General features: G+C 55.5%; 2 protein-coding genes across 3 annotated transcripts; one reads left to right on the top strand and one right to left on the bottom strand.

Moving 5' to 3' along the window:
- Nucleotides 1–3,083: 3,083 nt before the first annotated feature.
- LOC122170342 lies at nucleotides 3,084–9,625 on the bottom strand. 2 transcript variants are annotated; one of them, XM_042837098.1, is made up of 4 exons: nucleotides 9,500–9,625; nucleotides 7,720–7,940; nucleotides 5,740–6,233; nucleotides 3,084–4,910 (listed from the first exon to the last, which is right to left on the bottom strand). In XM_042837098.1, the coding sequence occupies exons 2-4, from the start codon at nucleotides 7,835–7,837 to the stop codon at nucleotides 4,755–4,757; spliced, it is 768 nt and encodes a 255-aa protein (XP_042693032.1). In that variant the 5' UTR covers nucleotides 7,838–7,940; nucleotides 9,500–9,625; the 3' UTR covers nucleotides 3,084–4,754. The 2 variants fall into 2 exon arrangements, with proteins under 2 accessions (XP_042693032.1, XP_042693033.1); XM_042837099.1 differs by having other exon boundaries at nucleotides 7,843–7,940.
- A 74-nt stretch (nucleotides 9,626–9,699) lies between these two features.
- On the top strand, nucleotides 9,700–24,119 carry GALNT6 (polypeptide N-acetylgalactosaminyltransferase 6; the record flags this gene model as incomplete). Its single annotated transcript, XM_042837089.1, has 8 exons — nucleotides 9,700–9,783; nucleotides 16,990–17,547; nucleotides 18,678–18,850; nucleotides 20,076–20,225; nucleotides 20,347–20,581; nucleotides 22,671–22,788; nucleotides 22,880–23,080; nucleotides 23,988–24,119. Coding segments are annotated over exons 2-8 (1,497 nt in total), but the record flags the coding sequence as incomplete, so codon positions are not given.
- Between the last annotated feature and the right edge of the window lie 450 nt (nucleotides 24,120–24,569).

The following is a 24,569-nucleotide window of genomic DNA, read 5'->3' as shown; positions in this document are numbered from 1 at the left end:
CCGGGGCTCGGGGCCAGGGGGGGCCGCAGCCGCTCTGCACCCCGATCCGCTCACATCGGCTCCACCATCTCCGGAGCGGGAACAGACCCCGCCCAGGGCCGGGAGGGGGCGGGGGAAGGAGGCAGAGCCCGTTGGGGGAGCATCGGGGGGACACTGGGGGGGCAGCTGACAGCCTCCCTTCTTCCCCCCGCATAGATCCCCTTCGGCACGGCCCCTACGCTCCCCGGCATCGCCCCTCGAGGCCCCCATCATCAGCACCCCCATGTCTCTGTGTCCCCAGCAATTCCCTTCCTGCCCCCCACCCCTTCTGCAGCAGCCCCACAGCACTCAGACAGCACCCCCCCCTGCTCCCTCCAGCTTCAGCCCCACACCATCACCACCCTCAGCATCAACCTCCTCTCCAGCATCATCCCCCAATTCACCCCTGTGCAGCATCACCCTCAATTCCTCCTCAGCACCACCTCCTCTCCTGCATCACCCCACAATTCCCCTCCAACATCACCCCCTCTGTAGCATCACCCCCACCTCCAGCATCGCCTGAATTTCACCTCAGCTTCACCACCTTTCTAACATCACCTCCAATTCCCCTCCAACATCACCCCCATCTCCAGCATCACCCCACCTCCAGCATCGTTCCCACAGCATCACCCCCTGAATCCCCTCCAGCATAATTCCCTTTCCAGTATCACTCTGCTCCCCCTCCAGCATCCCCCAAGCTCCCCTAAGAATCACCCCCAGTCTCCCTCCAAGCATCCCCCTCCCCCCTTCCATCCTCACCCTCTGTTGGCCCTCCATCCTCATGCCCAGCTCCCTGCCCCTTCCTGGTCTCCTTCAGCATCCTCCCCTCAACTTACCACCCCCAACACTCCCTTCATCCCCCAGGGACAGGACCAGTCCCCCCTGGAGGCCCCATTTCCCCAGCAGAAAGTGGTCAGAAGCACAGAGGGCTGGCAGACACTTCCCCCTCTGATGGGCATTTTGCAGAAGTGTTGGCTTAAAAACTGCTTTTTTAAAAACCTTAAAAACTGCTTTTCCCCAAATGTTTTGGGAGCTTGACATCCTCCACGATCCCCAAATGCAGTGTTTTCAAGGGAATCCAAGCCCTAAAAGATCCTGCAATCACACCCAAGGCTCACCCTGCTGCAGGGACTGCACTGTTACTCCCTTTTGCTGCTCCCTGCTTTATTTTCAGTGGCAAATCCTAAAGTCAAAAGCCCCTTCCCAAATCCCCTGCCCAAGACACGGCTCTCAGCCCTCACAGTAACACTCTGCTGGTGGTAATGCTCTGATGTTATTATGTGATTGGAAACGCCCTTTGTTCCGTGTCCCAGCTTCAGACTCCTTGAGCTCGTGTCTGGGATAAGGAAAACATTTCTCTTCTATTAATGGGAGATGTAAACAGAGGATCAGTTATTAATTAACAGAGACAGTAGCAGTTTCCTACCCTCTCTGGAAGCGCAGGTGTGTTCCTGCTGTGGGTTGTGGGGTGGTGAACCCCTTCCCCTGGGGATGGGGAACAGCTGGGGGGGGGGATTGGGCATAAGTGCAGCTTCCTTCCTTCAAGAAATATTGCTGCTGATGGAGGAAATGTAAATATTTCACCACATTCCCCATTAGAGGTATTGCATTCCCCCTCCTGTGTCTGGTGGGATCCTGATTGCTTTTGGGTCCTGTAAAAATGTGGTCGTAATGTTTCTGATACTGGAGCGTGTGGATGATTGCGCTTGGCCAGGACGCCCGTGTCCCCTTTTCCCTCCCCACAGCCCAGTATTCTTCATTAGAAAACCCAACAACTGGACGTTTCCCACCCTGATCTGTTTTCCAGCTGCAGTTTCAAAGTTTGGTTTCCATTGGGAAATGGTGGCATCGCCTTCACCCAGCCCTGCTTTGAAACCAAGAGCCACAGGAGGACGCGCTCACCCCCAACCCAAGGCATTGCACCCAGCAGCAAGAAATAAAACAGGCGTAATTCTGCTTGATTTTCCAATCCAGCCTTGATTTTTCCAATTTCTCCTTACTGGAAACTGCCACCAATCTGCCATTCCTTTCCAGAAATGACAACACTGCAGACCCGGTGAGCAGACCTGGGGAAAACAATAACACCGCCCACCCTGCAGCTAAAACAAACACCCTATACTTAAGGTTATTTGGGAAGCAGAAACATGCTCACACCAATGGAAAGTGTGGGATTAAAAAAAGAAACTCCTGTGTCACCGTGGACCATCTGGCTGGGAGGGGGGTGACTAATTGCACCGTACAACTCAACATCTAAAAATACAACGAAGCACGTTGAGAAAGTTCATGCAGTGAAGTTAGATGGTGGCAGAACCTCTACAGCTCAGCCCCAGCCTGAGTCACCAGGAAAGGAGCACAGGCAGAGCATCACACCAAAACTCGAGGTCTGGGTGACCCTAAACGAGCCCAGAGTGATTTGTCACACAATCCCAAAACCTCTCCAGTGCAGAGCAGAGGGGAGGAGCACCTCCCTGCCCTGCTGGCCATGCTCTGTGCAGCCAACAGTGTGCCTTCTTGGCCTCCAGGGAACACTGTTGGCTTGAGGTCCATCTTTGGTCAACTGTTGGTCAACCATTTGTCCACTGCTGGTCAACCACTCATCTACCACTGGCCCTCTCCACCACCAAGGCACACTGCTGGCCCATAGTCAATGGTTGGTCAATTGCTGGTCAGCTGTTGGTCAACCAGAATACCACTGGCCATCTTGGCCACCAGGGCACACTGCAGGTTCGTGGCCAACCCTTGGTCAACCTGTTGGCCACCATTGGCCATCTTGGCCACCAGGGCACACTGCTGGCTCACAATCACCCTGTCAGCCACCAGGACCCACAGGTCCTTCTCCACGGAGCTCCCTTCCAGCAGCTCAGCCCTTGACCTGCACCGTTGCATGCAGTTGTCCCTCTTTGGGTGTAGGGCTCTACACTCACACTATTCCTGTTAATTTGAACCGTGCCATGCAAACACACCTGCATCTCATCACAAAACGCATCTCACAGAAGTCGGCCCTCTGCCACGACTGCTTTGACTCTTGAGAAAAGCCATCTGTGCTCACAGTTCTTAAATTAAATTTATTGGACTTGCTCTCAGAGCAGGAGGAACTGGGTTGGTTTTCTTCCTTCTGGCAAATTCTGGATGGCTGTTACAATATTATGCCAAATGAATTTATGGCCCTTCTTGATGCAGAGCGCTGCCAGAGCTGGTGCTTCTAGTAACTCTGCAAGCTGCAAACTGATATTTTCTTCCAGGCCCTATAGAAGAGCAGAAAACACCATAGAATTATGCCACTGCCTAATTAAATCAGGGAGCCACAGGAGGCAGCTTGGAGCTGTTGGAGATGCCAACTGGAAGACTGCACTATAAGAAACCCCAACCAAGTCAAGGTCTTGTCCATGCTCAGGGTGAGGAGCAGCTCCAGAATCTGCATGGAAGGAACTGAGCCCAGAGATGCAGCTCCAAGAGAGCTGAGGGCTCCATGCTGGAAAATGGTTCCCAGACCGCAAACCCCAAATCTGCAAATGCCAAACTGCCAGGACCCAGTGCTGCCCCGTGCAAGTCAGTCCCTGCCCTCGGGACACACAGATGTTCGTCGTCAGCTGCACTGCTTCATAATGCAGCTACGCTTCTGGGAAGAGCCTCGAGTCATTGCTGTTATCTGTGCTGCTAAAGATGAGATTCTGGAGCTGGAGACGGGAATTAATCTTGATCCATGGAAGCAGAGACATCGGACTTTGATTTAGATGCAACTTGCCTCAGAGATGCGATGCCAGATCCGTTTCAGAGCTACTTGTTAAGCGTAAAGGTCTGAGATAAGGCTTTTCCAAAGGAAAGAAAAAGAACAAAACTCAATGATTTGGAGCTAATTGGCGTTTTGCCCTGCTGTTTCCTCAGCTCTGCAGGTGAATTCCTCCACAAAGCTCATGGGTGCGTATTGAGAGAAAGCATTATAGAATAGCAGCATCACGTGTGCTGTTAATGGAAGAGTGCAATCTTCATTCTGGGTTTGCAGATGGCTCTCCAGATAGAAGGGATATGGCAGAATAACACCATGTGCCCACCTGACTGCTGCACGGCAGGAACTCCTTCCTGTTCTGCTGTTCCCTACACCCATCAGCCCACCCCACATCTATGGGCTTCGAGCAGCCTCCTCCCACCCGGATAGCAATTAAACTCCCAGGAGCTAACGAGCCAGAGCTGATGGGGTTTTAATGAGGAGGGGTCTCAGTTGTGCCCCTCATAGGGATGGGAGCTTTGCATTGCTGCAGGGTAGGTGGCATCGTGCATGCGGTGCTGGCACCCTCTCCAAAAGCGAGTTCAGATTTAGTGCCATGAAAACATGGTGATCCCCCCTCCTGTGTTCTTGGAAAAAGCAACAATGCAGCTTTCAAATGTCTCTATTCAAGGAAAAAAAAAAAAAAAAAAAAAAAATTCAACATTTTCCAGTTACAGAGAACTTTGGAAAAAAACGTCCACTTCCCATTAAGCTGCAGCTCCCCAAACCTCCTACACGCATCTGGAGCTCAGCACAGAAGCAGTTTTGATACCCATGAAGCTCAATGAGCCGAAACACACCCAGAACCCCCGCTGAGCCCCCAGGCAGCACAGCAGGAACCGATCCGGGTGGCACAGAACGGAACTGCAGCCTGAGCTGCCCCAGCAGCCGCATCTCACGCAGGTCCGGAGCCCGTTGTGCCGCTCACAGCTGCACACCCATGGCTTTCTGAGCACAAAGTCCTAAAGCCCTACTTCATGTGGGTTAAGACGTGCTTTAAATAGTCAGCCTGAGCTGCGGTGTCCGCAGGGAAGGTCGCCTGGCAAATGTCACACATCTGAGCAGCCGCAGCTGCGCCGGGTCCAAGCGCGGCGTCCTCCAGCATCCATCCCGGCGTCCAGGAGGTCTGTAGGGAGCAAAGGGGAAAGCGATCAGTGGGAACGCAGACACAGCCTCTCCTCGAGCCCTCAGCAGCGCCCAGACCCCCCGCATCCACTGCAGGATCCCGGAAGGGTCTCCCCATTGCCTGTTGTTTCCCCCGGGGCAGAGCGTGAGAAAAGTGCTTTTGTACGGAGCCAAATGGGGGGCAGCATTTATTTCCTCCTGTGCCATTATCATCGGAGTGCTGATAAGGCACATTAGGACTTCAGCAGACAGACAGTGCTTCTACTTCTTTCTTTCTTCTTCTTCTTAAGAAGAAAACAGCTTCTAAATATAATCCAGGCCAAAAATCAATAGCTTTCCCCACGGATGCATCACCACAGCAGCCACGAAATAATTTCTAAGGGTCTCATTTAGCAAAAGAAATTAAAGGAGAATAGTTTGGCATTTCAGAGACCCTCAGTGGCCAGCCCAGTGTTGGTGCCCCACACATAACACACACTGAAGGCTGAGCAAGAATGAGGGGATGCATCTCAGGATGTATTTGGAATCCGTGTTTGGGAGCGTATGAATCAGAGAGACTGAAGGAAACAATTCAGAGCTTATTTAATTTGCAGATCCAACAGAGGTCGATACAGGCTGCCTCAAGGATCCCTCAGCTGGGAAGGGTCACTGGGTTTCTCCCAAAGCACACCAGGTGCTGGAATGGAGTTTTCATGGACCTGACTCCACTTGAAATCAGTTTCAGGGCTCCCCACCTTACAGGAAGGATGAAGGAGAGGATGATGATGAGATGGACAGGTGCCCTCACACCGGGAAGAGCAGACAGAAACCTCTGACCCCTTCATGTTTACCTTCAGAGGTCCCCGGATTTCCACTGGCACCTTTTCTACAGCAGACAAAGCGCTGTCGCTGGGAGCATCCTCCCTCCCAAGAGCTTCTGGGGCTTCATAGAGGTCCAGGATAGTCAGAAAGGAGTGCTCAGCCTCGCTGCTCGGTGTCATGAATTCCTGTGGGCTGCAGCAAGCTCTTGCTCCTTCCTCAGGGCTGCTGGTGGTAGGAGTCATCCTACAGTCCTCCAGCCATGTGTCTACCAGCATCTTCTCCTTTCTGCCCACCTGGCTGCTGCCAAAAGCCCCTGGGAGGGTGGCTCTCCCAGCCCCGAGGTCACTGCAAGCTGGGTACCAACCACTGGCACCAGGCAGTGTGTGGGCAGCATTTGGTGGGGCCAGAGGGTGGGCAGAGCCCTGCGGGGCCTTGGGGTGCACCTGGGGGCTGGCTGCTGGCTGCTCCCCTCCCTCTGTCCAAGCGTCCTCTGTGCACTGGATGGGCAGAGACATGGGGATGTCTTGGAAAGAAAGCAAGCCAGAGAGGTCAGTCTTGGGGCTCTGCGCTTTCATAGGGAATCACTAAGACGTCCCAGACCATCCAGTCCAACCCCAACCCACCCCACGTCCCCAGGTGCCACATCTCTGCAGTTTCTTGAACACCCCCCAGGGATGCTGGCCCAGCACCTGGCTGGGCAGCCCGTGCCAATGCATCACCACTTTCCCAGAGGAGAAACTGTTCCTAACACCCAACCTGACCCCCTCGGTGCAATGGGAGGCCATCACCTCTCATCCTATCACTGGGAGCCTCTTCCTTCCAGCAATGACCACAAGATACACAATTAAGGGAAAGCAGCCTAAAAAGATCGTTAAATATAGCGACACATTACAGCAAGCTGACTAATTTTTCTACCCCCACCACAAATAACTAAATTAGCATCCAAACTGAGACAATTTCCTTTTCTGCCTTTTGGTGCCAACTCAGCCAGCACTCACAAAACTCACTCATCCTAACAACCCCCATCTCGTACGAGAGAGGTCCTTTGGAACCAAAAGACATTGCACCAAGGGCTGGGTGAGTTTGGGCTGCATCCCATCTACATTTTTTTCCCTTCCTGTTGCTTCATTCTCTGTCTGTGCTATAGTGAAACAGCCCAGTGTTATCTCCTTTGTGGCAAGCAAAGCTCGCTGCCCCCACAGAAAAGGGATGGCAAGAAATACGAGGCTGGGCCAGCATGAAGCGGCAGATGGAGAGAGATAGAGAAGGCTGAGAGCTGGAGGAAGAGCATCAGCTGCCCCACCAGGGGAGATGATGAGATATCTCTGCGTCCTCGCTTGATGGCTTTGGTCCGCGTGCTGCTTGGAGATGTTTATCTGCGTTCCAGCCCCATGCAGAGGACGTGCAGAGGGCCACGCTGCAGGCTCACCCTCTTCATTGTGGGGGAAATGAGGCGATCACAGGGCTGAAAGCTTGGGAAAAGGTTGGGAAAAAGCTTGCAGGACCCTGCAGGATTCATTACTTGGAGTGCTGGAGGGGAGCAGATGAGCACCCAGAGCACGGTGGGGAATAGGAGGGCCATGGCTTGGATAGCCATGCAGGCTGCTGGGGTGGGTGAGAGCATTTGCATGGGCAATGTGCAGCCCTTGGAGGCCGCACCACAGCCATGCCTGCTTCCCAAAAAGTCTCCAGGCCATCAGCACCATCTGGCACAGCTCCTCCCTGCTTTTCCCAGAGTAAATCACAGCCTGGGGTGTCTTAGCGTGGCTCTCAGCAGACCCACACACGTGGCCATGCATTGGGTGGCAAAGGCAAAGCCCAAACACCGTGACAGCCAGCACAGGGAGCTGTGCCTGCAGCCAGCTTCCTCATTACACCCTTTTTGGCAGCAAACCTCTCAGCAGCATGAGGTTAAAGGCTGAAATCCCCTCCCATCAGCCTGTATCTGCTCTTTGCAGTGAAGGAGCAATTCAGCACGACCTCCCCCCATCCCCAGCCCCACTGCTCACCCACAACGGGGCCCTTCCTGGCGCTCAGTTTCTGCAGCAGCTCGCTCTGCCTGGAGCACAGCTCCCGCAGCCTGGCCACCTCCTGGCACAGCTGGAGGAAAACTTCACCCATTTCCATCACACCTGGTCAGGGAGGAAGCAAGGCAGCAAGGAGGGGACGTGGCGATGGGGAGCACGGTGCTCCGTCCTGCTGCGGGATCTCTGGAGATGTCGATGTTTCACTGTGATGGAAAGAAGTCGTGGTTGCAGTTTTCTTGCAATTTAAAAGAAAAAAAAGCTGAAAAGGGAAGTGATGCTGTCCAAAGCAGGGGATAACCCAACTGCTGAGCTGGACTTCTCCATCTCTCAGCCCACAGTGGAGAGAAGTTCAAGGCCTCCTGATGGAGGGATTGGACCTGTCCGGAGCAGGGAGAGGGCTGGGGGGCTGTGAGCACCCTTCCAAAGCAACAATCCTACGGTTCTATGATCTTGAAGGACCTTCCAACCCAATCATCTCAAGGTTCTGTGATCTTTAAGAGCCCTTCCAGCCCCAGATAAGCTGTGATTCCATGATTTGGAGAAATAACTTCTTTTTTTTGTTGTTTGTTTGTTTGCAGCGGTGTGAGAGCAAACAAACTCCTGGCAATGAACCCCAAAGGGGAAAGAGGTCCAAGCATGGGGGCACAACTCCCATTTCTTCAGTCACTCAGCCCTGAGCTGCCCTATTCTGCTCCTGAAAACACCCCACATGAAAATCCAGCTCGTGCCCACAAGGTTTGCTTTAGCCAAATATTGTCACCACGAAAAATAACCTCTCCACGCTGTGTTCAGCGCATTTCTCCTCGCTTTAACAGCTGTATTGTGGATTAGGCTTTCCAGTTTTACCATATTGCACCAATTATTACCAGTCTGAAAGATAATAAATAAAGCCAAAGCGTGGTGTAAATCTGCAAGCCATCTGCAACGCACGCTTTGATTTGAAAGATTTGTGCAATCGCAATTAGCATAAACATGCAAATCAGCTTTGCTTCCTGTCATATTTTCCAGCCTCGCCACCGCTCAGCGCTGCGAATTTAAGCCCCGGCGCTGTAATTAGGGGCTCAGCTGATGGCTTTGGGGATAACTCCTCCACCACCCAGAGCAACGTGGGAAGCCAAGAGGGATGAAGGGCAAAAATCCCAGTGGAGCTGAAGGGAACGCTCCCAGCACCAAGAGAACTGCAGACACCGCGGCAAGGTCGCCTGCAGCACAGGGCTCTCTGTGCTCCTCACCCCAAAACGAGCTGTGATGGGAGCTGCGTCGCGCTCTCAGCTCTTTGGGCCCCCGCTGATTCTTGAAAACCAAGCACACAAAACCTGCAAAGCAGCTAACTAATTAAAGATTAAGAGGATATATTTTGTCTAGGAGTTATATATAACCGTGCCAATTAATTATTAAGACGTGTGTGACTCGGAGCTGCCATTCCCAACAAGCCCATATTGATTTTGAACGAGCCCTGCTGGCTTCTCACTAGTTAACCACGTCTTAATTTCCCCACAAATTACCACTTTGTCATTAAGGGGACGGGAGATCTTAACCTCCTGTGTAACCCGGAGAAGCATTTCCCAAATTGCAATTAAAGAAGCAACTGGGGACGCAGATGATCAGGGCTCAGAGGGGCACGACCCACGTTCTCCCCTGGTGCTGGGGAATGGGGTTGCTTTAACACAGCAAAAATCCCGACCCCCACCCCACACCTCTCCATATAACCCAACGGGGACCCCGTGAAGCCCCGGGGCTGCAATTTGGGGAGCACACTTACAGTGGTGGGGGGCTCTCCTGCCCCAATCCTGGTGGCCACAGCTCAGAATCGGCCTCTGGGCGCAACTGAAAAAGTTTCTCTAACAGAAAAATCCGGGGCAGGGAATTTCCCTTCAGTTTTTCAGTGCTCAGAGCGAAACCTCAGCACGGCAGAGAGACAGGAAATATAGCAGCAGTGAATTACAGGCAGCAAACCCAGGGCTTTAAAATTAGCTCTCAAGAATCCGGGAGGCGATGCTGAAGGCCGACGGCGGTGAGTTTGGGCTCTCCTCTGCTCCGTGCCAGGTAAGCCGTCGTCTGTTCTGTGCCTCGGTTTCCCCCTGCCCTTCTCAAGGAACGTGTTGGTGCTTTAATGTGTTGGGGATTTGCACATCTGCCTCAAAGCCCTGCCCGACTTATCCTCCGTAAGGCAGCTAATATTCAACCTCACATCCCAATAATCCAAAGTAATTCTCACTCCACCCCAGCTCAAATCCCTCAAATCCTCCATACAGCATGGGAGCCAACACAAAATGCTCAGCAGGAGATTAAAACCCTCCCAGTATTCGTGCCTCCTGCCTTCAGGAGCCTGGAGAGGCCCCTGGGGTTTCCCCACTGGCATTTCCCTCGCGCTCCTCTGCCCTTCTGTGCATCTCAACCACTGCTGGGATGCACAGAAGACTCAGGAGATTCTCATCCTCTGCTTTGTCTGAAAAAGCAGCCAAGCATTGGCACAGGCTGCCCAGGGAGGTGGTGGGCTGTCGGGGTGGCACTTGGGAACGTGGTCAGTGAGCGTGGTGGGATGGGTTGGAGTTGGGCTGGATGGTCTTAGGGGACGTTTTCAGTTCTGTGATTCTATGATTTTCTTCCACGCATCGGAATCCATTGCTGATGGGGTTGCCTGTGCCTACACCTGCCATGTTGTTCAAACCACATCCTCCAGAGGGGCTACAAACAATTCTTTCACACCATCTCTACCACAGAATCATAGAATCACAGCATGGCTTAGGGTTGGAAGAGTCCTTAAAGATTATAGAACCATTGAAGGGCTCGGGTTGGAAGGAGTCCTTAAAGATCACAGGACCACTGAAGGGCTCTGGTTGGAAGGGACCTTAAAGCCAATTCAGCTTTAACGTGGAGTTCTCAGTACAGCAGAGACTTTCCCTGCCATAGCAGCCACCCGGCCTCAGCTGGAATCTTCATGGTGATACCACCACCTAGTGTTAAACGTGGGGCTGGAGGATAAGGACATGGGGTGCTCAGAGCTGGGGCTGTGCTCCATCCCAGGCTGCAGGGACAAGCAGCCCTGTAGCAGCACAGCTGGAGAGCAGCAAAGTGACACCATCAGGAGTTCAGCGGGAAGACAGAGGGTGAATAAGGATGACAGAGATGGGAGCAATTAGCAAATCCCAGCCTCGACGGGCTGCGTGTCCAGCCACCCAAAGAAACGTTGCCAGCAGTTATCACAGCCTGATAAAAATGACCTTAGGGTTCACACTGCTGCACAGTGCAACCACTGAGCTACGGGTGAGGGAGGCTTTGGAGAGCCAGAGTAATTAACAGTGAGAATAATAACAAATATGAGGTAGGACGAGGACTGAGCACAAGTAGGGAGGGCACACCTGGGCTCAGAGCTTCGCTCGGTCTCAGCACCCCACATTGGCCCCTATGGCCCGTACAAGCACCTATAGGTCCCTATGGCCTCTATAAGTCTCTATCAGTCCCCTATGGCCTCTATAGGCACCTATGGCCTCTCCGGGCCCCTATCTATAGGTCCCTATGGCATCAATAGGTCCCTTTGGCATCTATAGGCCCCTATGGACTCTATAGGCATCTATGGACTCTCCAGGCCCCTATTGACCTCTATAGGTCCCTATGGACTCTATAGGTCTCTATCAGTCCCCTATGACCTCTCCAGGCTCATACGACCTCTGTAAGTCCCTATGGTATATACAGGTCCTTATGGCCTCTATAGGTCTTTATCACTCCCCTATGGCCTCTATAGGTCTCTGTGGCCTCTATAGGCACCTATGACCTCTCCAGGCCCCTATGGCGTCTCCAGACTGGTAATTCCCAGCACACTGGTGCCAGGCTATGATAGGCCCTATGGCCTCTATAGGACTCAATGACCTCGACCGGCCTCTCATTCCCAGCACATGGCTGTAAGGTCACTATGGGTCCTATTCAAAGAATCACAGAATGGCTTGGGTTGGAAGGGACCCCAAAGACCATCATGTTCCAACCCCCCAGCCACAGGCAGGGCCAGCACCCTCCAGATCTGACACCAGCCCAGGTTGTCCAGGGCCCCATCCAACCTGGTCTCAAACATCTCCAGGGATGGAGCATCCGCAGCCTCTCTGAGCAGCTGTTCCAGCACCTCACCACTCTCATAGTAAAGAACTTCTCCCCAACATCCAATCTAACCCCTCCCTCCTTGACCTTAAAACCATTCCCCCTTGTCCTATCGCTGCCTACCCTTGTGAAACATCAATTCCCTTCCTTTTTATCACCCCCTTTTAAATACTGGAAGGTTGCAATGGGGTTCCCTTGCAGCCTTCTCATCCCCAGGCTGAACAAGCCCAGATCCCTTAGTCTGTCTTTATAGGGGAGGTGCTCCAGCCCTCTGAGCATCTTCATGGTCCTCTCCTCATCCTCTGGACCCTCTCCAACAGCTCTCTGTCTTTCTTTTACTGGGGCCTCCAGACCTGGATGCAGCGCTGCAGATGGGGCCTCACAAGGGCAGAGTAGTAGGGAATGATCCCCTCCCTGTCCCACTGCCACCCCCCTGCTGATGGAGCATAGGATCCCATTCTGAGGAATCATTGCCCTTCTGAGCTGCAAGAGCAACCTGCTGCCTCACGTTCAGTCTTTTACCTACCAGGACCCCCAGGTCCTTCTCTGCAGGGAGTCTCTACGTATATCAGGGACAGGGAGGTGATCATCCCCCTCTGCTCTGCTCTTGTGAGGCCCCATCTGCAGCACGGCATCCAGGGCTGGAGCCTCCAGGACAGGAAAGGCAGGCAGCTGCTGGAGAGGGTCCAGAGGAGCTGGAGATGAGCAGGGGCTGCAGCACCTCCCTGCAAAGCCAGGCTGAGGGAGCTGGGCTCGTTCAGCATGGAGAAGAGAAGCTGGGGGTGAGCTGAGTGCAGCCTGCAGTGCCTGAAGGGAGTCTGCAGCCAGGAGGGGAGGCAGCTCTGTGCAAGGGGAGATGGCAGCAGGACGAGGGGAAATGAAGTTGAGGGAGGGCAGACGGAGGTTGGATGTCAGGGAAGTTGTGTGCTGTGAGAGCGGTGAGGTGCTGAACAGCTGCCCAGAGAGGCTGCGATGCCCTGTCCATCCCTGGAGGTGTTGGAGGCCAGGCTGGATGGGGCCCTGGGCAGCCTGGGCTGCTGTGAAATGTGAAGGTTGGTGGCCCTGCATTGGTGGGGGTTGGAGCTCCATGATCCTGGAGCTCCCTTCCAACCCAACCGTTCTGTGACTCTGTGATTCTGTATCTGGGATTACTCCACCCCAAGTGCAAAACCCCGTATTGTCCCCTTCACATCCCCTTCATTCCCCACACCTCCCATATCACTCCCTTAGAGGACACCAGCCACTCCCAGCACCCTGATGTCAACCCACCCAAACCCCTACCACCCCACAGCAACCAAGCCTCTCCCCAACCCCCCCCCCCCCCCCAGGGCCTCACCTCGAGCCCATCCCCCATTATATCCCCTATAAACCCCAACCAACCTCCGGACTCCCACCACCAGCCTTTGGATCCCTTACGATCCCCGTTCCTCCGTTGCTGAGGACGGCGTTAGGACCTGGCGGTGCTCACCTGAGCCCCGGGGCGAGGCAGGTACCGGCTGCATCCCCGCCCCCCGCCCCGCCCCCCGGACGGCACCTGCGGCCCCGAACCCGCGGCCGCCGCCGCTCCGGAGCCGGTGAGTGGGGGTCGTTTGGGGCTGTTTGTGGGTTTCGGTTTTCGTGTTTTTGGTGCCGGTTTGGAATCTCCGTCCCGCTCTTGAGTCCGGCTCGCTCGGTCCCGATTTTCGGTCTTTGTTTCGGGTTCCGGTCTCAGATCCGCTGTGCTCGGTCCGGGTCTTGGGTTCCCGGATTTTGGTTCCTCGTTCCAGAATTCGGTCCTGGTCCCAATCTCAGTCTTGGGTCTTCAGTCCCGGTCCTGCCTTGGATCTGAGTTTTTTGTCTCTGATCCTGTCCCCGGTCTGGGGTCTCCTGTGTCCGTAGTCTTTGGGGTCCCCAGTCTTTGGGGTCCCCCAGATCTCCCATCCTTGGGGTCTCTGGTCTTTGGGGTCCCCTTGGGTCCCCAGTGTTTGGGGTCTGAACTTTTTGCAACACTCCTGAGTCCTGGTCTTTGGGGTCCCCTGTCTTTGGGATCTCCCTGAGTCCCGGTCTTTGGGGTCTCCCAGGTCTCCCATCCATGGGGTCCCCAGTCTTTCAGGTCCCCCTGGGATCCCAGCCTTTGGGGCCCTCGGTCTTTTGGATCCTCAGAGTTCTTTGGTCTTTGGGGTCCTCTGGGTCTCCCTAGTTCCAGTCTTTGGGGTCCTCAGCCTTTGGGGTGCCCCCAGTCCCACTCTTTGGAGTCTCCCAGGTCCTTGGTCTTTGGTATCCCCAGTCTTTGGTGTCCCCCTCGTCCCAATCTTTGGAGTCTACTGGGTCCCTAGTCTTTGGAGTCCTCAGTCTTTGAGGTCCCTCCTGGGTCCCTGGTCTTTGGGGTCCTCAGTCTTCAGGGTTCCCCTGATCCTGATCTTTGGGGTCCCCTCTGGGTCTCTGCTATTTGGTTCCCCCAGTCTTTCGGGTCCCCAGTTCCCAGTTTTTGGGGTATCCTGGGTCCCTGGTCTTTGGGGTTCCATCAGGCCCATAATCTTTTCATACCCCAGGTCCCCAGTCTAGTCTTTGGGTCCCCCAGGCACCTGGTCTTTAAGACCCCCAGTTTCTTCCTTTGTGTTCCTGATCTTCAGGTCCCATTCCCTGGTCCCAGACCTCGGTGCTCAGTTCCTTTTCTGATCATCAATCCCATTCCTGGTCCCAGTCTTAACTCTCTGGTCATGGATCCCATTCCCTGATCCTCAGATCCCTGTCTCAGTCCTGTGGTCTTGAGTCCAGGTCCTGGTCTCAGCCTTTAGTCTTCTTTCCCAGTACTGGGTCCCCAGCCTTCATGCCCCACTCCCTGATCCCAGTCCCATTTCCACCCTATTGCATCTTTGGGGTCTCCCACAGCACTCACGCCCTCTCCTACCCCCCAGCATTGCTCCCTTTTTCCCAATCTGCTCAGAATTAAAGACGTGCCATCGCACTCCCATGATGATGTGGGGGAAGGGGAAATCCCACCCGTGTGGGGCTGCTGCATCTCTTGGCTTTTTGCCTTCCCAAACATCCTTGGCACCCCAACCAACGTGGCCGCGCTGCCACGTGGAGCCGAGGGTGGTGTCAGGTGAGGCCGTGCTCCGTGCTGCGTTGATGCCTCTGCCTTTTTATTTACTTTCTGTGATCATCGTCATCGTTTTGCTGTTCTCCCACTACTGCTTATTTCTGGGGGTGGGGAAGGGAGAGAACATCTCTAGTTCAGCCTCTGGGGTTCCTCCCTCTGTCACCAAGGAGGAAGCAGCTGTCCCATCACGTGGGCACTGTCCTGCTGCCACCCGTGGCTGTGACCGTGTTGGTGACCCTTTGCCCTAAATCCCCTTTTTTTCCCCCGTTTATTTCTTCTTTCTCTCTTTTATTTTGTTTTTTGTTTGTTTGTTTGTTTGTTTTCCTTCCTTTGAAACCTCTTTTGAATGCAACAGGCTCAATAACTCTCTCTCCGAACAGCTTGCACGTGTTGCTCTTGCTGCGTGCATCCTGGGGACGGTTTTGGGGTGGTCTAGGGAGTTTTTGGGGTTGGGGTGGCCAAGGGAGGCTCTGGGAGGGGGGAGAGGGGGGTCGGTGGTGGCTCTGAACCTTGGGAAGGGGCTGTGCAGTGCTGGGCTGGAAATGTCCTCGTGGCCCACCCCCGAGACGCGCCCTGCGGGTGACTCAGCCCTGCGGGAGTTTGTCACGATGTCACCGCGCTCCTATGGGACACGGGGAGGGGAAGCGGGGGGGGGGGGGGGGGAAAGTCCCACGTTTCGGTGCGGTTCCTACGGAGGCCCCGTGAAACCCCCCCTCCCCCGCCCAAACGCGTTCGGGACTTTAGTGGGAAAGGAAAGGAGAGTTTTGGGGAAGGGCTGCTGTGAGATGGCAGCGCCGAGGGAGCGGATTACTGCTTTGGGGGTGGGGGGGGGGCTTCTTTTTTCGGCTTTTAGGGAAGGAGATGGGGCGGTGGTTCAGGGTAGGACCCCTTCTTCCCCCCTCTCCCCCCCCCCTCCCCCGAGGGATGGACCTTTCGGGGCTGAAGCTGCTGTGCACCTTCCCCAGGGTGCTGCGCTGAGGTTCGTTAGCAGATAACGAGGTGCTCGTTAGCGCGATCAAGGCAATGGGGCCAGCAGGAGGACTGGGGAGGGTGGAGTTGGGGTTCCTCCTCTGCACCGACGCTGCCTTCACCTCGTTGCACAGAGCTCCAGGAACATTGAAGGTGAAGCTGTGGGGGGAGGGAGCTCAGATTAGAAACAATGTATGAGCAGAGATCCGGGGGGCTGGGGGGGAGGGGGGGGTTGAGCGGAGATTGATTTTTATTTTTTTTTCTCCCCCTTCATTCTGCTTTTTTTCCTTTCACGTCGGGCTTTATTTCACGTCGCGCTGTCTGATCGCCGGCGTTGTGATCCCGCAGCCCTACGGGCACTGAAAGCGCTGACCCGGAGGCGGAGTGTCCCCCTCCCCTATAGCGCATCGCTGCTCTCCCCCCGCCCCTAAACCTCATGGGGCCGTGGAAGAATGGGGACCCCGCACTGAGCTCCCTGCCCTTGAAGTTGACAGCGGGGTGCTGGGGGGGGGAAGGGGGGACTGAGCTGTTTCCCCTCTTTCCGAACCAAGAAAAAAAAAAAACACGGTCGGGGGCGGGGGGGGGTTGATCCTGAGGAGGAGGAGGAGGAGATGGCGGTGAATGGCTCCCGCGGAGCTTCTCCATGCTCCGGTGGCAGCGGCTCACAAAGAGCAGCGGGGAGGAATGGTCGGCGGATGGGGCAGAGCCCCGGGTGCTGGGATTGCTGCTCCTAGATAGCACAGCTCGGAGAGATCTGCACTCATCCTCCTTCCCAAGCAGGAGAAGTGCCCGAGGGAAGGCACTGTCCTTGCATCCCAAGTGTTGGAGTAAACTTTTTGTTGATGTTTTAGCTTTGTCGCACACCGCGTTGATCCTTCTGCTGCCTGCAGGGCTTGCAGGGTCGCACCGCTGGGGCTGGCGGTTTGGTTTGCGTCTTGCAGCCTCCTTCCAACCCGTTTCAGCTGTTCCAGGGGGGGTTTGCCGGGTGCAGGTGATGAGAAGAGCCCTGGGAGAGGCGCTGCTCTCCAATGACGCCGGGCTGCTCCGCTGACAGCTTTGCACGTTGCATGGGGGGGTGAATTAACCCCTTGTGTGTTTCTCCCCTCCAGGTTAACGGAGCCATGAAGCCCCCACGGACCCCCCGACCCTGAGCCGTGCGCCACAGCTCCTGCAGACAGCATGAGGCTGCTCCGCCGCCGCTACAGCCCGCTGAAGGTGGCCCTGGTGGGCGCCGTCTTCCTCCTCTTCCTCTTCATCCTACAGAGGGACGTCGGGGACGGCGACCCGCGCGAGGAGCCCTGGTTGAAGAACATCGTGGATGGGAAGGACCAGGTCATCGACCTGATGCTGGGCGCCGTGCACAACCTCCGTGACTCCATGCCCAAGCTGCAGATCGGGGCCCCGGTGCCCCCGGAGGAGCCGCCCCACAGCTCCCGCTCCTGTCCTCCCGGCTTCTACACGGCAGCAGAGCTGCGCCCGCTGCTGGAACGACCCCCCCAGGACCCCTCCGGGCCCGGGGCTGATGGCAAAGCCTTCAAGAAAGAGCAGTGGACGGCAGAGGAGAGCAAGGAGAAGGAGCGGGGCTACGAGAAGCACTGCTTCAACGCCTTCGCCAGTGACCGCATCTCCCTGCAGCGTGCGCTGGGACCCGACAGCCGCCCTCCGGAGTAAGAGCCCCCTCCTCCCAAAAGTGTGCCGGCCTCCTCGGCTCCGTTCAGGCGAAGTTAAGAGGAAATCAAAGCAGAGTTGGGCCTGCAGCTCGTGCCCTCGCTCTGCAGCAGCATATTGCAGGAGCTCCATGCGCTCCCTGTGCAGCTGCCTGTTGCAGAAGCTCCATGCGCTCTCCGTGCAGCAGCCCAGCACAGGAGCTTCACAATTTTGCTCTGCAGCAGCATACTGCAGGAGCTCTGTGGATGCTTTATGCAGCAGCCTGCTGCAAGAGCTCCATGCAACTCCCCGTTGCGTGAGATCCATGACTTTGCTCTGTAGCTGCCCATAGCATGAGCTCCATGCACTCTCCGTGCAGCTGCCTGTTGCAGGAGCTCCATGCCCTCGTGCTGCAGCAGCCCCGTGCGCCACCAGATGCATCAGCCCAGCAAAGAGGCTGCAAACCACTTTTGGGTGGGCCTGGCACCTTGGGAATACCCAATTTCTTCTCGATTTCTGTCTGCTTTATGCTTGATTTGTAATTGCAGCGGGTGAAATGGCACAGCAGCTCTTTGTGTACCTGCTCCAGGCTCCAGCATCTCCCCCCTTCCCCTCCTTTCTTCCAGCCCAGCCCTAAGCTGACTTTTTCTTTTCTTAGCGGAGTGGAACAGCCCCAGGCAGGGGGTGAAGGAAGCGGCTTCAGCACCGCCCGCCCGGATTAGAGTGTGCCCCCAGCCCCTGCCTGGTCGGGGGGGGGGTTGGGGGGGGGGGGATCCTGGAGAAAAAAAAGCTCTGAATAGGAGGGAGAAGCCGCGTCGGCCGGCGATTATCCGTGCCTAGCAGGTGTAGCGGTCACAAAGGGGGAACACCGGGTCGGGGTGGGATGGGAATGTCATTCACTGGACCGGAGGCGACGGGGGCAAAGGGAGGGGGAGGAAAGAGGTAAACCCAATGGAAATCAAAGAGGCAGAGCTGCAGGGGCTGCCGGTGCTGCTGCCCCCCTGTGCGAAACACCGTGGTGGGGGACGGCGGCGTTTTGTTCCGGCACGCCAACCCCGCTGCTTCTTCATGCCTGGTGCATAGCCGCGATAAATTCTGCTTTTTCTTCCCTTTTATTGTTTTGGGTTTTTTTTATCCTCCCCTCCCCTAGGTGCATCGACCAGAAGTTCAAGCGCTGCCCTCCCCTCCCCACCACCAGCGTCGTCATCGTGTTCCACAACGAAGCGTGGTCCACGCTGCTGCGCACGGTGTACAGCGTCCTGCACGCCTCGCCTGCTGCCCTGCTCAGGGAGATCATCCTGGTGGACGACGCCAGCACGGATGGTGTGTGGGGCTGTTATGGGGCTGTTATGGGGCTGCAAGATGGGGAACAAAACGCTCCTGGGCTTTTCTGAATCGTTTCCTACTGCCTGGAGCCGCTGTTGGGTTTTTTATTCCATCTGGATGAAGCCCAGCTGCTCATCCCACGTCATACCTCGTTACATGGCTCGCTAATGAGTTCCACCCAAAGCAAACGAATGGCATGGCGAGGTGCTGGGAGAGAAGCAGACTTTACCCTCGTGCTCTGCTTCCGCCTCCCAGGGTGCGTAAAGCTGTGTGTGCTGCACCTGGAAAATAAAGGGATTTCTGCACCTGAAGCATCTCCTGGGGCAGGGCGGCGCGTTGCTCAGCGTGCAGCATCCCAGGGAGAGTTGTGGTGGTGCTTTCTCACACAGCACTCTGCTCTCTGCTGGGTTTTCTGCCCTGAGCACTGCTCATCCCCGTGCACTCACGGTGCGGGGTGACCTGGGTGGCGGTTCCCATTCTGCCCCAGTGAGATCCGGGTTGTGTTTTGGCCAAGAAGTTGTGGCCTGGCTGTGTGCAGGCATGGGCGGGGCGGGAGATGCTAGGAGAAATCCTTGGAAAAGCCAAGCGTGGAGCCAGGAACTTTGTGATGGGGACACGGTTTGGGTGCCCCTGAGATTTTGGGTCTCTTCTGGGGTGTCCAGCTCTCTGCCGAACACTTTGGGTATCCCTTCCCAAACCCCTCCTTTGGTTAGGCGGATCTGCTCCAAACCTGAGCCCAGGACAGCCCTCCTCATCCATTCCTCAGTGATGAAATTCTGTGTAGTCATACTGGTGCCTTAACCGCAGAGCCAAGAGCCCTTTTTCCCCCCATCACTCCTTGGTGGGGGCAAAATTGCAAACTTCATTTGGTGGGCATGGTGGGGTTTCGTTGGTGGTTGGACTGGATGACCTTCGAGGTCTTTTCCAACCTTTATGATTCGATTTAGGAACGTGGTTTAGAGGACGCGGTGGGGATGGGCTGATGGTTGGACTGGGTGGTCATAAAGATCTTTTTTTGGTCATAATGGTTCTTTTTTTAGCAACCAAAAACCCCTCAGGCTCCGGGAATGGGGAGGACTTGTGTCACCCCCACCTTGTTGCAGGGTGCAAATGAGAGCAGGGACGCCCCTTCCCTCGCTGTGGGGACCTCGATGTGCTGGCGGGGGTGAGGAGCAGGGGCTGAGCTCACCCTGAGGCTGTCCACCCTCTTCTGTTCCCCCAGAATATCTGAAGGACAAGTTGGACCGCTACGTGAAGCAGCTGCAGATTGTGCGGGTGGTGCGGCAGGTGGAGAGGAAGGGGCTGATCACGGCCCGGTTGCTGGGAGCCAGCGTGGCGAGCGGCGAGGTGCTCACCTTCCTGGATGCACACTGTGAGTGTCCACCTCCCCACCACCCTCTGGGTGCCCCTGGGGTTGGGATGCAGCCCCCAGTCCTGGCGCATCCCATTGAAGCGATGCCGGTGAGGTCGGTTCACCCTTCCCTGTGCTCCAGGTGAGTGCTTCCACGGGTGGTTGGAGCCCCTCCTGTCCCGCATCGCCGAGGAGCCCACGGCTGTCGTCAGTCCTGACATCACCACCATAGACCTCAACACCTTCGAGTTCTCCAAGCCAGTGCAGTATGGCAAGCAGCACAGCCGGGGCAATTTCGATTGGAGTCTCACCTTTGGATGGGAGGTCGTGCCACCCCGTGAGAGGCAGAGGAGGAAGGACGAGACTGTCCCCATCAAGTAAGCCTGAGCATGGGGTGTTTCATCCTCCCTGTGCCAATGTAGAGCCCTACACCTGAGGAACAACAACTGCACATACCAGTGAGGGCCAAGGGCTGAGCTGCTGGAAAGGAGCTCTGCAGAGAAGGACCTTGGGGTCCTGGCTGGCCAACAGGGTGACCATGAGTGAGCAGTCTGCCCTGGTAGCCAAGATGGCCAGTGGAGTTCTCTTTGACCAAGAGTTGACAAACGGGGTGACCGTGAGCTAGCAGCGTGCCCCAGTGGCTGAGAACTCCAATGATGTCCTGGTTGACTGATGGTTGGCCAACAGTTGGCCAGTGGTTGACCACGAGCCAGCCCCAGTGGCCAAGAGGGCCAATGGTTCCCTGTGGGGCACTGCACAGAGCATGGCCAGCAGGGTGAAGGAGGTGCTCCCTGCTCTGCTCTGCACTGGGGAGACCCTATCTGGAGCACTGGACCCAGTTCAAGCAGACAGGGAACTGTTCGGCGAACCCCCCATGGAGGTTCCAGGGATTGTGGGGGCCTGGAGCTGTCATTTTTCTTGCTGCTTTGTGACTTTTTACATTCCCAGCACAGTTTCCCCATGGGTTCTGGGGCCAGGAGCTCTCTGGCAGCTGATGCTTGGGCAGGGAGGGAAACCTCAGTGTAGGTTCGGTGAATCTACAGACACAAATGTAGGATAGCACTCCTCAGGTGCTTCCAGATCCAGCTAAATCTCAGTTCTTGCAAAGTCTCTCGTTAAGGGATTAATTGCTGCCTTTTCTCTTCTTGCACTCAGAGCCTGCTACCTGGGCATGGGGTGGTGCTGAGCTGGCAGAGCGGTGAGCAGGATGCTACCTGTGGGTTGGGCTGCACTGATTTTCTTTTCTTTGTTTTTTTTTTTTTTTCCTTCCCTTCCAACCCAATTTTGCAAGCAAAGAAGCCCCCCAGCACCAAAGCACGCTGCCCTGTTTGCAGGCTACAGTGCGTGAGCACGGCTGCAGAGCTCCCTGCTCCCCATGGGGTTGTGCAGCAAAAACAAACCCTTTGCTGGGTGTGCTGGGGCTGTTTGCAGCTGATTTGCAGCATTGGCTGCAGGCAGCAAGCTGAGCCCACAGCAAGCAGACAGGGACACCAGCAGGTGCAGGAAGGATGCTTGAGGTGTTGGTTTGTGCCCCCCGAAGTCGATCTGTTGTTCACCCCACCATTGCTCCATGCAGCTGTTGGTTAAGCTGTGAAAACACTGACAGTGCCATGGAGCTGTGTGCTGCAGGAGCTGACAGAAAGCATCCAGAAAAACGGGCTTTCTCCTAGGAAAAATGAAATAAAAACTAAAAATAATAATAACATAACTGCCCACTGACAGCCTCAGCTCTGGGAGCCCAGTGTCCCTGCATTGGCAATGGGGTTCCTCCGGCTGCTGAGCCCCTCAGCCGTGTGGGGATACCTGACACTGTGTTTGGCTGCGGCTGCATCCTGTCCAGCAGGACTGGCTTTGTGCAGAGGTCACCCGGGAGACGTCCTGGCCCCTATAAAGGTCCCTTTCTCTGTGAGCTGTGCTGGCTCCCAGCAGCGTCTCATCTCTCCCCGCTCCTCTCTGCAGGAACGTGGCTGTTCAGCGAGCTCCTTTTTGTCCTCATATTTTATTTTTTTTTTTCTCCCCCTTGAATAAAAGCAAGTTTCTGTTCCAGCCTCCCTCTTCTAAAGATCAGATAGAGCAGATTAGAAAAGCCAGAGGAGTGAATGGGGTGCCTGGTCACCGAGCTAATCTCTGCCTTTCTTTGCTGCGATAGGTTTTCTGTAATCAAATCCACTGTGCTTTGCCCTGGATCCTGAGGCAACAGAGTGAGGCCCCTCGGTGCCGTGCTGCCCTGTGTTCCTGCTGTCCCCTGCTGGCAGTGGCTCCGTCCCCGTGGTGCCCTCTGCTGTGGCCATGGGAGCACGAGGGATCACATCTGGGGCTGGCATGCAGCTGGTTGAGGGGAGGCTGCTGCTGCCCAGTGCCACCCTCCGTGGTGTCCCCTGAAATTCAGATCTGCGTTTTGGTGTTTTCTTAACCTGTTCTGCAGATGGAGGCCCTCCAGCCTTATGTTTTCTCCCTGTCCTGTAGGTCCCCGACCTTCGCCGGTGGTCTCTTTGCCATCTCCAGGTCATACTTTGAGCACATCGGTTCCTACGACGACCAGATGGAGATCTGGGGGGGAGAGAACGTGGAAATGTCTTTCAGGGTGAGGCCGAGGGGGCACAGAATTCAGAGCACTGCTTTGGGGGATGTCCTCGATCCCGGGGCTGCTCAGCCCCCACGTCTCATCCCTGCAGGTCTGGCAGTGTGGGGGTCAGCTGGAAATCATCCCCTGCTCTGTCGTGGGCCACGTCTTCCGCTCCAAGAGCCCCCACACCTTCCCCAAGGGCACGCAGGTCATCTCCAGGAACCAGGTCCGCTTGGCTGAGGTCTGGATGGATGACTACAAAGAGATCTTCTACAGGAGGAACCAACAGGCTGCACAGATGGCCAGAGAGGTACCTGCACACCAGCAGTGGTCTTGCTGTCATAGAATCCTTGGGTGGCTTGGGTGGGAAGGGACCTTAAAGAGTGTAGAATTTGTAGGATGGTTTGAGTTGAAAGTGTCCCTGAAGATCACTGAACTTTGGGTCCTCTTTAGATCATAGAACCATAGGATAATTGGGTTGGAAGGGTCCTTAAAGATCATAGAGCCATAGGATAGTTGGGTTGGAAGTGTCCTGAAAGGTCATGAAGCCATGGGTTGATTGGATTGAGAGGGACTTTGAAGATCACTGAACCGTAGGATGGTCAGGTTAAAAGGGTCCTTGAAGATCATAGAGCCATAGGATATTGGAATGGTTGGGTTGGGAGGGTCCTTAAAGATCTTAGAACCATTGAATGTTGAAATTGTTGGGTTGGAATAGTCCTTAAAGATCATAGAGCCATAGTTGGGTTGGAAGGGTCCTGAAAGGTCATAGAGCCATAGGATAGTTGGGTTGGAAAGGTCCTGAAAGGTCATAGAATAATAGGACAGTTGGGTTGGAAGAGTCCTTAAAACCCATCCAGCTCCAGCCCCTCCTGTGGGATCCTGAGGTCTGAGCTCCTGCCCAGAACTTGGGTCTGATCAACAGGAGGTGCAAAAGCTCTGCAGGCTCAGCTTAGAGCAATGAAATCAAATGCAGGTGGGAAAACACAACCAAGGAAAATACATCCTTTGGGCCGTAACGCTTTCTAGCCACGTTTTTTTTTTAACCCCAACAAAACGTTTTGCCACAGCTCAGCTTTGCTCTGGTGCCCATTGGGGTCCTGCAATGGGGGGGAGGACGGAGCTTTTGGCCTTGGAGGGGGATGAGGGGTTGGAGGGGGGGATTTCCTGCCGGCTCCGGAGGTCAGTTTAATTTTCTCACGTGCCTTTGCCGATAGAAGACGTATGGTGACATTACAGAACGGCGCAGGCTGAGGGAGCGGCTGCACTGCAAGAACTTCACCTGGTACCTGCAGAACGTCTACCCCGAGATGTTCGTCCCCGACCTCAACCCCACCTTCTACGGAGCAGTAAGTGCAGGAAGGCGGCGGGTTTTTGCTTCAGCTGGGAGCTGGAATCCAGCAGAGCTGGTTTGGGGGCCCCCAGGGACGTCGTGTGGCCTCAACGGGGAGGAAGAGGCGAGCGCTCCGCGGAGCTCCGTGCCATCGCTGCGCACAGCCGGGCATCGGCGTCCCGCTGCTGGCGCTGACGGCTGGGCTCAGCTCCGCCTCTGCGCCCGCTTCTGTTTTTCTCTCCTTCCGTTTCCTCAACCTTTGCTCCCCTCCCGCCGTTGGGAGGCGTCGCTCCGGGCGTTTCGCACCGCGGCCTGGAAAGGAGCGGAGCCAAAGCAGCGCCAGGCTGCGATCCGACCGCCGGCCCAGGGCGCGGGAAACCCTGGTGGGGCTGGTTTGCGGGTTTTGGGGCGTTTGGTTTTTTATCACTATTTTTTTTAGTTATTTTTTAATATTTTTTTTTTTATG

The sequence above is a fragment of the Centrocercus urophasianus genome, unplaced genomic scaffold (assembly GCF_019232065.1).
Source record: "Centrocercus urophasianus isolate 14NV4802_14NV808 unplaced genomic scaffold, USGS_Curo_1.0 seq_67, whole genome shotgun sequence".
NCBI lineage: Eukaryota > Metazoa > Chordata > Aves > Galliformes > Phasianidae > Centrocercus > Centrocercus urophasianus.
Note: the sequence above shows the minus strand (reverse complement) of the source record. Positions and strands in the feature narration are given on the sequence as shown.